We start from the raw sequence: 13419 nt of genomic DNA, 5'->3' as shown, positions 1-13419 counted from the left end.
AAAAAAAAAATCTGTTAATACTGTAATTTTCCGCATCATGTAACATTTGCTATTTAAGTTGCGGTGTTGACATTTATTAGACAGTTATAGGTCAACATTTCTGCCTGCAAAGCTGCAGAGGAAGTTCAAACATTCACGCTCGGGTGCATGCATCACTATGCTCGACCTGGCAGGCGAGTTTCTGCTTGTAGTCGCGTGTGTGTGTGCTCTCGAATTGGTCAGGAAAGTAGGAGGATCCTGCAGCGAGTAGGTTTGCAGAAGCACTATTTTATGGGCAGTCTAGCCTTGTTGTACAGTGCATCGCAATGTACTTGGTGTTCTTCTATGTTTTTTTGGGTAGGCTGAGTTAATACGCTATAATCGTGCCAGGCGTGTTGTTTGGAGAGGGTCAAGTTCAGGCGTGTCGTTTAGCGTGGGCCCACCAGTGCACTTTAACTTTACAACAGCACTGGTTTTCTGTTTACCCTTTTTTTCATTTTTATTACCATCTTGTTTTTACGGCTGGCTGTCAAGTCCCGCTGACAAAGCTTCTGATTCCTGAGACCAGAGCATGTGAAGAGAGCTGCACGGCCATGGAGGGACACGACTCAGACAACAAGCACGCAGGGGACTGTTTCGACAGGACTTTCTCAGCTCTCACTGTGGACGACGTCTATGAAATAGCGAAACTGATCGGCACCGAGGTGGAGAGACTTATCGACGGCTGCGGTAAAGACAGCGTGGTGGGTCTGGTGCCCAAGATAGTGAAAGTGCTGGAGCTACTGGAGAGCTTCGCGTCGAGGAACCATGCTCTCAAAGTGAAGGAAGAGGATCTGCTGAAGACCTTCGAGACGATACAGCTGCAGCAGCAGAAGAGACGAGCGGGGAAGGAAAGCGAGGAGGGCAGCAATAAACATGAAATACTGGTGAGAGACATGGGAGCCTAGTTAATCCTCCATGCATTTTTGTGTAAACAATACTGCGCCATGCCTGTTAACTCGACCACTGCGTGTGTGCTTCACAGCGTTAACAGCTGTGTAACAATGTACCCGACTGTGTGTCGTAACAAACATGTAAAACATAGTTAACAAGCAAGCCAGAAAAAATATCAATACATGCAACAAAACAATACATTTAAAGAATGATTTAACGTTGAATCTACACGCCACACAACAGATACCCTGGTCTTTACGTATATAACAAACACTACTGCAATCATCGTCATGGCTGTCACTTCTTTCTGACTGAAAATGACCCGCCCACCAGCCCTGATAAAATATATAGGGTTAATTAGCTTTAACCTTTACATTGACTCTATTTATTTATCAAATATTGTGGCCTATATGTTACCATTGTAAACTGTTTATGTAAAGCTAAAGAACTGTAACTTTGCCTTTGCACCTGGGTGGTGTTTGGTACAAGAAGCGTCTGAACTGTGGCCTTAATTCACCATTTTTTTTTCTCTAGTGTACAATTTTAGGCAGACTTATTTTTCAGGGATAAATTGGCAAACGCACAACCATACACTTAAACCAAATACTGATGTGAGTTTGTGTGGAGAAGCGTTCATTAATTTAGAAGCTGATTGAATGATACACATTACACCAAATTACCAACAGGATAAAGTGGGCCAATGGGCCCCGGGCCAGCTTCACTGGATAGTGTGATTGTTTGGTCGTAATTCTTTGACCAACAACGATTAGCTGCTCACTTTTGCTTTAGGGCCCCTGAAACACGTTAATCCGGCCAAAGTCTAAGAAATAATAGGCCTACCTCTTTCTGCATATTAAACAAACACCCATTTTGTGTCGGTCTGAGCCTGATATTTGTTTTGTGATTTGTTTTGGAGAATAAGTACCAAGTGTCACAAAAGTGAAGCTACGCTCCTTATACAGCCTCTTGCATACAGTATTATGCTACAGCACTATAAAGTGTGTGTGTGTGTGTGTAGTTTTGAACTAGTTTTTATGGGACATAACAAAAACACACGAGATAGTGTCACAACCAGTTTTCAGTTCTTTTGTAAGGGGCAAAGTAAATATTTATTTTGCAAACTTGGCTCAGCCTCATATCATGAAGGTTTTTTACAGAGTCAAAGAGATTGCAATGTTCTAATACAGTGGTTCTCAAACTTCTTGGACTGCGTACCACCTCCGAAAATATTTAGCTCTTCCACCATCTACCATTTAACGTCTACCACCATTATGGTAGACGTTAAAATACACTGTAGGCCTATTTCTACACACATTTTACGCAGGAGGCAAATATATTCATAAAAAGAATATTATTTATTATTGACTGCTGGCAGCCACATTGTAGGCCTACTAAGGGCTAGCGTTAGAACTGGCACTTAAACTCCACACAGCTCTGACATTTGCCCAAATCAAAAAAAGTGCAGCACAATAAAAATGACAACTTTATACCAACAACCTGTTTGAGAATATTTAGTCTCCAGTGTTTCCCAAACAAAGACGATACCTGGGCCCAAGTATACGGCCTGCTCTTATTTAATTTTTTATGTATTCATAAAAATTGCTGCGTGCGCCCGAGAGAGAGAGAGAGAGAGAGAGAGAAAGAGAGAGCGGGGGAGAGAGTGCAGGCTCCGTGCAACCAGAGCCTCCATTATGTCTTATAAGGCTCTGCGTTCAACATAGCAAAACTCCCTTTAAAAAAAAATCCTTCTCGACTCCTGCGCATAGTTAAGACACAGCAAAATAGAGCAGAATCATATCAGCTTCAGAGCAAGAGAGCCTATTCCCTCTGGTCATCTGCTAAACGCAACACGTGCTACAAATAAATCTCTTGTCATTCATGGGAACAGAAAAATACACATCTGTCATAGACTTTGAATCTTAACAGCTTGTCTCTGCTTAAGAAAGCCTCTTCTCCCCACCCTTCATTTACTTTTGGCCTCTGGAACTGTCTATCTACTGGGAATAAAACTGAATTCATCCAAGCATTTGCAAAAATGTCAGACCTTCAGGCACTTGCCCTTACTGAAAGCTGGATCCGCCCAGAAAACAGAGTCACACCAGCTGCTCTTTCTGTTGTCACAGTGTTCTCACACACACCCCGCCCTGTTGGATGTGGAGGTGGTACAAGTATCCTCATTTCTAATACCTGGAAATTCAATAAACTCTTCCCACTGAGCAACAACTCCTCATTTGAATATCACACAATCATGGTTACTGCTCCTATTAAAATGTACATTGCTATCATTTACCGCCCACCAGGGTGTAATCTGAATGATTTTGTTGTGGAACTGGACATGGTACTCTCAGAAATCCCTGACTATGGAACACCACTGATTGTAATAGGAGACATGAATATACACACTGATAAAGCCCAGGCAACAGACTTCCTTGCTCTCCTATCCTCATTTGATCTCACGCAGGTCCCAACTCCTCCTACCCACAAAGCTGGCAACACTCTTGATTTAATTCTGACTCAGAACTGCTTGACTGTCACCCCTCTGCATTTATCAGACCACTTCTTTATTCAATCCATAATCATCTTGCCGGAACTCCCTCTGGCACACCCACAAATGGTGTCATACCACCAAAACATGCGATCGCTCAAGCCAGCTCAGCTGTCTAATGAGGTAATGGCTGCCATGCCTGCCCATAAGGTCTTTACCGCACTCTCTACCGAGGAGGCTACAGACACACTCTGCTCCACACTAGCGTCGTCTCTGCACAAGCTCTGCCCTCTGGTGTCCAAACCTGCTCGCAAAACCCTCCCTAGTCCGTGGCTCACTGAAGTCATAAGAGAGCAAAGAGCAGGGCTGAGGTCAGCAGAGAGAAAATGGCAAAAATCCAAACAGTCCGCTGACCTCAATGACTATAAGCAAAGACTTGTCTCATTCTCCTCCATAAGACAACATATTATCAGAACAAGATATGCAATGCCACAGATACAAGAAAAATGTTATCAGGCAATTGCCTTTCCTGAAAGCTGGATCCACCCAGAAAACAGAGTCACACCAGCTGCTCTTTCTGTTGTCACAGTGTTCTCACACACACCCTGCTCTGTTGGACGTGGAGGTGGTACAGGTATCCTAATTTTTAATACCTGGAAATTTAATAAACTCTTCCCACTGAGCAACAACTCCTCGTTTGAATATCACACAATCATGGTTTCTGCTCCTATTAAAATGTACATTGCTATCATTTACCAACCAAAAGTGCCTCACTCGACTCATTCTCCTCTCTGACTGAGGACGAAGTCTCTAAGCTTGTGCTAGCTTCTCGGCCCACCACCTGTCCTCTGGACCCAATATCATCCAGCCTCCTGCAGACCATTTCCTCTCCGCTTAATGCTGCACTTAAGCATATCATCAAAAATAAAATAAAAATCAAGTTTAGAAGTCAAGAAGTATATTCCCGGAGGTCAGACCCTCCCGTTTTGCATAAGGCATAGCATCTGATGGTCAAAGCCTGAACACAGGCGTTCCCCACCGCATTCAAGCAAGCTCGCGTCACCCCTCTGCTCAAAAAACCCACACTAAACCCAGCCCAGGTTGAAAACTACAGACCAGTTTCTCTTCTGCCCTTTCTGTCAAAAATACTTAAGCAAGTCTCTGAGTTCCTGTCCAGAAACAAAATCAGTCAGGCTTTAAGCGGGTCCACTCTACTGAAACTGCACTACTATCAGAATCGCTACGAGCTGCCAGAGCTGCGGGTCAGTCCTCAGTTCTATTACTGCTAGACCTGTCTGCTGCCTTTGACACAGTCAACCATCAAATCCTCCTATCCACGCTCTCTGAACTTGGCATCTCAGGATCTGCCCTCTGCTGGTTCGTGTCCTACCTCTCTGGGCGATCCTTTCGAGTGTCGCGGAAGGGAGAAGTGTCCAAATCGCACAGTTTATCCGCAGGGGTACCTCAAGGGTCAGTGCTTGGTCCCCTTCTCTTCTCCATATACACAAGCTTACTTGGTTCAATAATCCGCTCTCATGGCTTCTCATACCACTGCTATGCTGACGATACCCAGCTCTTCCTGTCATTCCCGCTAGACGATGTTACAGTCTCAGCAATAATCTCATCATGCCTTGCGGATATCTCTAAATGGATAAATGAAGGCCACCTTCAACTCAATCTTTCAAAGACTGAGCTCCTTATCATTCCAGTCAGTCCTTCTATGCAACCACAGATCAATATCCAGCTTGGAACAACCAAACTAATGCCCACAAAGTCTGCCCGGAACCTGGGTGTCATGATTGATGACCAGCTAACTTTTAAGGTTCAAGTAGCCTCGATTGCCCGGTCATGTCGATTTGCCCTGTACAACATCAGGAAGATCAGACCTTACCTGTCAGAACATGCTACACAGCTCCTGGTACAGGCTCTTGTGATATCACACATCGACTATTGCAACTCTCTACTGGCAGGTCTTCCTACATGCACTATCAAACCCCTGCAGATGATACAGAATGCAGCAGCACGACTGGTCTTCAACCTTCCTAAAAGAGCACATGTCACTCCGCTGTTCATCTCCTTACATTGGCTCCCAGTTACTGCTCGCATCAAATTTAAAACTCTGCTGCTCGCTTACAAAACAGCGACAAAACAGCTCCTCCTTACTTTAACTCTCTCATCCAGGTCTACACTACCTCCCGCCCACTACTGACATTGTTCCCTTTTTTCTAGAGGTCCTTGCTTGTGTTGTACTTACTCTCTGATGAACGTCGCTTTGGATAAAAGCGTCTGCTAAGTGAATTGTAGAATTGTAATATTAGTGTTGAAACAACATTGTAGCCAGTGGTTCATTGAATGTGTCTAACCTACTTTAACATGTGGTATTAGTGCACTGTAGTCATGACAATATTGAGAAGTAAATAAAGAGGTGTGGTTCTCAGAAGTCTGAATTGGCTGTTGAAGTGTCAAGGGAGGTATTTTGATAAAACATCTGTAATGATTTAGGAAGCAACATAACACACCTGCTTCAATTTTGTTGAAGCCAATTTCTAACATGCCCCAGAGATTTTTACAGCACAAGGGCCAGTTGCATCAGATCTAGCTTTGTCCAAAGTTTCATATCCTTTCTTTGAGGACATAGATTGACTGTTTGTCTCCACTCCTCCCAAGCAGGAGTTGCAGCAGAAGGAGCAGCAGTGGAAAATGAGGTGTGAGGAGCTCCAGGGGCAGGTACAGCAACTCCAGGAGGACAAGGAGGCGCTACAGTGCAGACTGAAGGGCAGCCATGCACACGAAGGTATGTCACCAGTAGGATATTAAATCGTCCTCTGGCTCTTTAAATTCTGGACTTGGTTTGCTGAATAACTTCTTAAATCAAAAACAAATCCAATCCAAAAACATTTTGTTCTTTCCAAAAGCACCTTATTTATTTCACATTTTGTTTTGTGTACACACACGACAGCAAATGTGTGTAACAGTACTTTCTGTGGAAATTCTTCCACTAACTCTTCTTTTTCAAAGCAGTGGGTTAACAATCATGTTCACTGAGCCTGAAAGCCGTCAAACTGGTCATGCGGTTACTTTTGAGGCAGCAGAAGTTCTCATAGTTGGGACGGGACTCATAAGAGGGCTGTGCTCGCTAACCCTGCAAACACGTCAAGGATGAACAGAAGAGGATTCATTATAAGGGCTTTACTCTATATTGACAGAATTGATGTCTTTGTTATCCCTTTCTTGATGAAGGTAAACAAAAAGAGATCCCTTCTTCCCTTGTGTCCACTGATTACATGTTGTATAAAAGTCTTTACGGTAATGGGATGGTGGAGTAGCTTTGTTGACTGTGCTTTTCTTGTCCCGACATGAAGAAACATGCAGCCTTATAATGTCTGTGGTTTGTTTGATAAGAAGCCAAGTGGCAGGTTATGATTTTGATTATTTTTATGTCATGGCTGTCACTTCTGTTTGGCTCCCATGCCTCATTCAGCTGCTGTTAAGCTCAAAATGTCTTTCATGCACAGGAAATTCATTCTAGTAAGTTTCAGTATTTAGTTTAAAAAGAAACTGCCTTTCAGTAGCTGCAGAGCCAGTATGTCTGCAAGCTCAGTCTATCCAAATCATAAAAGAACAAAACCTTCTAGTCATGACTGCTATTTAGCTTGGGCAAGTTTTGCTCATATATCCCAGAGTTTTGTGATATTCAGGAAAAAAACAGTGAAATGTCCTTCACGCAGGAGGCAAATGTATTCATAAAAATAATATTATTTATTATTGACTGTTGGCAGCCACATTGTAGGCCTACTAAGGTCTAGCGTTAGAACTGGCACTTAAACTCCACACAACTCTGACATTTGCCCAAATCAAAGTGCAGAACAATAAAAATGACAACTTCATACCAACAACCTGTTTGAGAATATTTAGTCTCCAGTGTTTCCCAAACAAAGACGATACCTGGGCCCAAGTATATTTCCGACCTGTTCTTATTTAATTTCATTTATTCATAAAAATTGAAAGAGAGACCGGGGGAGAGAGAGCGCACGGGAGAGTGCAGGCGTGTGCTCAGATCCGGGCGCTGGGCTGACGTCAGATCCTGGCGTTGGGCTTCAGAGCAAGAGAGAGGGGACTTCTCCTGGCTCTGTTTTAAAAATGTAAATGTACAGCTGCAGCCGATTCTGTTCTGAACTCCAATAAATAACCGAATATCTTTAGGCCTACAGCTGCTTGCTGTTGATTCAGTACTGAACTTCAAAACGCGAGGCGTACTCCTGGTGTTTATGTCTGTGCACGTGCGAGCATAAATTGAGCAGATTAAAGTTGTTTGTTGCAAAAACTAGATTAGAGGGGGAAACGCATTCGATATGAATACAACCCAATAGATACAAGACAGATAAGATAAGAGTACGACAACAACAACAAAATTGTCGTTTTATGCTGAACGGGTTCTTTTTTTATATTGTGGAGCTTCCTTTACGTACCACCACAGGGAGCCCGCATACCACCGGTGGTACGCGTACCATAGTTGGCGAACCACTGCTCTAGATTATCTACTGACCTAGCTGAGAACAGTTTTTGAAAAAAAATGCTTTATGGATTATCCTGATTAACTCTGATTTATTGTTGAGTTTTCCTCACGTTTAGTTTGTGCAATGCCATGAGCACGACTAGTACACTTAACCTATTAAGGGGCCGGCATGGCAGTAGGTCATTCTGTTGGGAAGTCTCAACTGGAGGTAAAAAATAAATACAAATCTGCAACCCAAGGAGCAAGCAAGAAATACTTACTTAAACCTTTGATATGTGAAAACATCAAAACTGTGCAGTATCCTCTCATTTCTACAACACTTTGATAATAATAATAATCTCTCTAAAGAGAGTCAAGACATGGGTCACAAAGGTTGTTCAATTATGGTCTTTGTATATGTTAATGTGTATGTGTGTGTGTGTGTGTAGACCGTGTCCAGCGGCAGGAGCGAGAGGTGATGCTGAAGCTGAAGGAGGTGGTGGACAAGCAGAGAGATGAGCTAAGGGCCAAAGTCCAGGAGATAACCACCATCTCCAAAGAGGTGGAGGCGGTAAGGACACACTAATACTATTTTTGTATCTATTTTATTATTTATAAATGTTTTTCTTCACAATGTGCAGTTTTCCCCTCTAGCTCTGTTTGTCTGGCTCTGTCTTGTCCGTGTGCTCCCATTTGTTTTGTCCGTCTGGTCTTGTTTGCCGTGTCTGATTTCTTTCTTTATTTTTCACACGCTAACAGGCACATATATACTTTTATCGGTATTTATTCACTAACTGTAAATCTGTGAACACAAAATAAAAAAAGGAAGGATACAAACATGTCAAGTTCTCTTCTTCTCTCTCTGCACACGCTGACAGATTCTCATTCAAAGTCACACTTTCATGGAGAGGAGATGCCAACTGAAGAAACATTGTTCGTGTCATTTAACTGTAATTTTGTGAGAGAAGTTCCCTCATTTGCAAGTGACCTCAAACTGTTGTAAACCGTGGACATGCAAACACTGCTAGGATAGTGAGGCTGTGGCTACACAGGTGAATTTGCTTACAGACAGGTATTACACAAAGTCGTATATCATACAGCATTGAAAGAGAAGTAAGATCAACTGAATCACACCAATAAAAACAGCAAGTGTTTTTACACTCACAGCCGGGCTAAGAGCAAAGAGTCCAGAGATTACTCACATAGTTACTAGTTGAGGATTAAGCTGCACTTAAGACAAGTCTGGGCCAAGTGTGTGTGTGTGTGTGTGTGTGTGTGTGTGTGTGTGTGTGTGTGTGTGTGTGTGTGTGTGTGTGTGTGTGTGTGTGTGTGTGTGTGTGTGTGCGCGCGCACTGCTTGAGTCTTTGCACGTGCCTCTATGTGTGTACCACATGATTTCAATAGCAGCCATAACTGGGTGTGTATTTAATGCTTTGCTCTTTGCTCCCAGTCAGTTGACCTGAGTGAAAGTGGAATGAACAGCTCATGGTCAGCTGAACTAGTTTCTCTGTTTGCTCAAGTACATTTTTGAGTATTTTTTCATCCTTTAAATGAATGCTGCACTTGTGTTGACATTGTGGGATTTCATTTCTTGCCCTTTTCAACCCCCACACATTAAGTTCTCTAAATCCCAAGCATGGAGACATTTCCCCCTCCCTTTTTTGCAGATAGGTAGCTGTTTTTATGAAGCTATGACTTCTTCATTTTTAGGTTTGTCTATATGAGCGGTCTGTTTGTCTTGAAGGGCTTAAAGCCACTCATGCTGAAAAAAGTTGTAGTTACAATTGTAAAATGCATGTGTGTGATTTTGCAGCTCCAGGAGCAGTTGGAGCGCTTCATGAAGATGAATGCGGAGCTGCGACACAAACAGAACGTGCTGCAGGCCCAGCTGAAGAGCACGGTGGAGAGGAAGGCCGACATGGAGGCCGACCTAAAGGAGAAAAGCAAAGAGATAGAAAACCTCTTGGCACAGCTGGACAGAACCAACAGCAACAACCCTGTAGGCTCTCCTCTTACGCAAACATACGCATACAAATTATTATTCCTTCACTTCATGTCCAACATAGTTAATAAATGTAGTAAATGTTATTGTGATTCTCTCATGAAGTCACTCACATCATTCTAGCTTCACTGGGAATGCGTTTGCACTAGTTTGCTTCACATATTCAGACTCTTTTTCATTTATTAACAGGGATAAAATCAATACTTAATCACACATTTTTAACAGTCTTCTGCTTCACTGACTCATGAATACTCTTACATAAGCTAGCATTAAAAAAAATAAATGTATGTGGCCCTTCTGATCAGATGACGTTTATTTTCTAAATCATCCCAAACAACACAAATATTAGTGTTTCTCCTCTTCCAGCGATCTGCAGACCTCACTGTTTGTTGTTGAATTGTTTTAAAACAGGTGTTTAGTGTGTTTGATCTGACGACTCTCTGTCCTTCCATCAGTCCAGTCTGGGCCAATCAGCTCGTGCGCAGACTAAAAAGCAGACGGTTGACCAGAAGGACCCGGACCAGCCATGCTTTACCAAGAAGGAGGTGCGCGACATCATTTTTGAGAGGAACGAGCTCAAAACCAACCTGTTTCTGGTGCAGGAGGAGCTCAACTACTATCAGAGGTTCGTCTACTGTTTGGTGTGTGTGTGTCTTCGCTTCATGCCGAGAAAGGACACATCTAGAAGAGCCACTGTGTCAATTTTAGTTTTTTTTAAAAGTACAGTTGCATGTGCTTTTTTCCAACCATTGGTAGATGTAGTTTTTCACAGTTATAAACAACCATTTCCTGTTGATTGAACCGCAATTGCGTGTGTTTTCTGCAGGGAGATCCTGAATGAGGAGAGGTGTCCAGGCTTCCTGTTAGAAGCCGTCCGCTCAGCCATTAACAAGAAGAGAAAGCTCATTAAAGCAAAGATGCTTGGCATTCCTGTGAAAGAATGCGATAGCAGGTCTCTCTAAATGCACACAAACACTCCACACACGTCACAACTTCATCATAACTAGAAATGCATGTTTAGAAGTTTTAAGAGGCCAACAGATGTGTTTTTTTTTTCTCCTTCTGTCCAGTGATGAAGATGAGAGAAGTTCTTTGACAGAAGTGGACGGCACTGTTAAACCAGCTGAATCACGCATTCAAAACCTGTGAGTACAAGTTTGATCTACGCTGCCACATGGACAGGGGACCAAAATGCTGGTCGAAAAAAGTTGAAAAGTCTTGTTACTGAAGTGTCTTGAAGTCTGCACAAGCAAATGTATCGAATGATTCAACTTTTTCCCTTTAACTTCAATGTTTGTAACCGTAAAGTATGAGACATGCAGCAGGACGACAGATCTCTGTTTTCTAACAAGCCCTTTTCAGACTGCCGTAACTAAGCTCAGCCGTCATCGCGTCTTTGTACATTCATACTGATGATGCGACGTCTGCATCCCAGTCTGTGAATTCACATTAGGTATTGGAGTTGCGGAAGCTCGGCACAGCGGGAGCTCCTCATAGACACACAGTCAGACATGCACGCACACACATCGCTGCGCTCCCCTGCTTGGCTCGATTGAAACAGTCTGAATAGGGCTTCACGTTCTGTTTGACTCACTGTGATCTTAGTTAATATGGATCCAGACCTTGTTCTGTCTAACTTTGATGCATGTGTGAGCAGTCAAACAAAACACTCAGACACGTTGTGAAGACAGTGTTTCTCCTCTGCAGAGTTTTGTCTCAGGAAGAACACGACAGTAAACAGGCCAGTATATGAGGTTTTAGTTTTTCTAGATATTGAATACTAAGTGGCATTACAGAGAAATTCTCTACCCAGACAACCTCATGATTATCTTTACGCTGTATGCTTGAAATGAAGGAAGAAAAGAAACACGATGGGACATGTGATAAAAGTGAGAATGACGTTAACCCTGATGCCTCATATTTTGTGCTATTAACCTAGCTAAGCATGTCTGTCGTGCTAGAAGTGTGTGTCAACAAACTGAAACTAATACAGAATAAGGACTGGGAATTATCAGGGGCTAAGACTTACAGGGAAGAAAATCATGTTTACTCAGCATCCACTTAGGAAAAGTACTCTGAATCTGATTGAGGGAAAGCCTTTGACATAGAATTTGATTAAGCAAAGAATGTTTTCGACAACCCGTGACAACACAGAGGAGCAAAGACTTTTTCTGCCCCCCTTTTTTCTCTATCGAAGAAGGCCTGTGTCATAGTTGTCCAGTTTGCTTTTTTCCATATTAACTGATTTTAAGATATATGGAGCTTTTATTATATATTTCTTTTAGCCCAGGACACTTAAATAAAGAAAAGTAGGTAGCATTTATGAAAAACAGAAATTAATACAACCTCTTAAAACTGTAGTACTCTACACTGTGTTCTTATTGAAATGCAAAGCGAACGCCGTAAAATTCCCTTTTTTATAAAAACTCAATCAAAAACAAATCAGACATGACGTGAATCACACCATTTGTTTCATCTCTCTCTTTCTCTCTCTGCTGTCACTGTCCTGAGATCTTCGTCATCCTGCCCTATATTTAGCTTTAATCCCCGCCTGCAGAGCTGACCTCATGTCTGTCTTTTTTTTTTTTTCTTCTCTGCCGGCTGCAGCTTTGGCTTCCTGACGCGGTCGGGCAGCGGCCGGAGCCCCACCCACATGAGAAACTCCTCCTCCACCTGGGAGATCATCGAGGACTCAGAGGCCTCTAATGAGATCGATCACCATGCTTCTCTCTGAGCTGAGCGCAGCACTGATCACAGAGAGACGACAAAGACATTTGAATGCAGCGCCGGTGTGTGCAGCGCAAAAGCACTATGTTGGAGTGAGGAAAGAGAAAGTTTGAACATTTTTAAACAAACTCCTGTGTTATCTTTTAGTTGGTTTTGTTCATTACTTTTTCCTTTTTATTCATTGCAATCATGCCCCAAGTCCCTGTATTTTAACATTTTAAACATTTATGGACAATTTAGAGGCATACTTGAAATCACTTTGAAAAAGGTACAGCCATATTTTTGTATCATCATGAGAATAGTTTAATTATTCACTCATATTTATGTAGAGATTCTTTAACAATTTTAGGAAAAAAAAAAAACCAAAGACAGACATTAGGAAAGTTTATACTCTGAAAGAAAACTCTCCTGTCTTGTGATTTAAAAAAACACATTTAAGTTCACCACTGCTCCACTAGGGGGCGTTTGTTTTATACCTCAGTAGGGGACTATTTTAAAGTCATGTTTTGTTTTTTTTAATTTGAAGCACTTTTATGCTCAAGGTCAGGTAATTGTATTTTGAATTTTTAGTGGTCTCTTCCAGCAGTGTGTGCATTCTAACCCCCTGAGCCTTAACGTGCTCGTGTATTGTAAAAAAAAAAAAAAAAAACAACGACAAAAAAGGTCTTATTTTTTGCCGATTGAACAAAGTTGATGCCTTTTACTTTTTCTTTCTGCGATGGTGGTGCCGTAATTTCACACACTTTTATGTGTGGAAACAGATGCAGTATTGGTACTTTGCTTGTGGACATGAGAATC

General features: G+C 42.3%; 2 protein-coding genes across 3 annotated transcripts; both read left to right on the top strand.

Moving 5' to 3' along the window:
* The first annotated feature begins 243 nt into the window (after window positions 1–243).
* Window positions 244–13273, top strand: rilp (Rab interacting lysosomal protein). Of its 2 annotated transcripts, none has more exons than XM_020639350.3 (8): window positions 244–905; window positions 6065–6191; window positions 8342–8463; window positions 9706–9891; window positions 10350–10519; window positions 10721–10846; window positions 10965–11039; window positions 12502–13273. In XM_020639350.3, exons 1-8 carry the CDS (start codon window positions 573–575, stop codon window positions 12626–12628), a joined length of 1266 nt encoding a protein of 421 aa, XP_020495006.2. In that variant the 5' UTR covers window positions 244–572; the 3' UTR covers window positions 12629–13273. The 2 variants fall into 2 exon arrangements, with proteins under 2 accessions (XP_020495006.2, XP_020495007.2); XM_020639351.3 differs by having other exon boundaries at window positions 248–905; window positions 6068–6191.
* Window positions 966–4429, top strand: LOC136180506 (uncharacterized). Its single transcript, XM_065960489.1, has 2 exons — window positions 966–1016; window positions 2822–4429. Exons 1-2 carry the CDS (start codon window positions 966–968, stop codon window positions 4190–4192), a joined length of 1422 nt encoding a protein of 473 aa, XP_065816561.1. The 3' UTR covers window positions 4193–4429.
* Window positions 13274–13419: the final 146 nt, after the last annotated feature.

The sequence above is a fragment of the Labrus bergylta genome, chromosome 11 (genome assembly GCF_963930695.1).
Source record: "Labrus bergylta chromosome 11, fLabBer1.1, whole genome shotgun sequence".
Lineage (NCBI taxonomy): Eukaryota > Metazoa > Chordata > Actinopteri > Labriformes > Labridae > Labrus > Labrus bergylta.
This window is presented reverse-complemented; position numbering and strand designations above follow the sequence as displayed.

Excerpts from the sequence above, each read along its gene's own strand:
- rilp (XM_020639350.3), top strand. The coding sequence starts at position 573 with ATGGAGGGACACGACTCAGACAACAAGCACGCAGGGGACTGTTTCGAC. Across the intron at positions 906-6,064 it reads GCAATAAACATGAAATACTG|CAGGAGTTGCAGCAGAAGGA; the intron begins GTGAGAGACATG and ends ACTCCTCCCAAG. Across the intron at positions 9,892-10,349 it reads GAACCAACAGCAACAACCCT|TCCAGTCTGGGCCAATCAGC; the intron begins GTAGGCTCTCCT and ends TCCTTCCATCAG.
- LOC136180506 (XM_065960489.1), top strand. The coding sequence starts at position 966 with ATGCCTGTTAACTCGACCACTGCGTGTGTGCTTCACAGCGTTAACAGC. Across the intron at positions 1,017-2,821 it reads TTCACAGCGTTAACAGCTGT|ACTTTGAATCTTAACAGCTT; the intron begins GTAACAATGTAC and ends CATCTGTCATAG.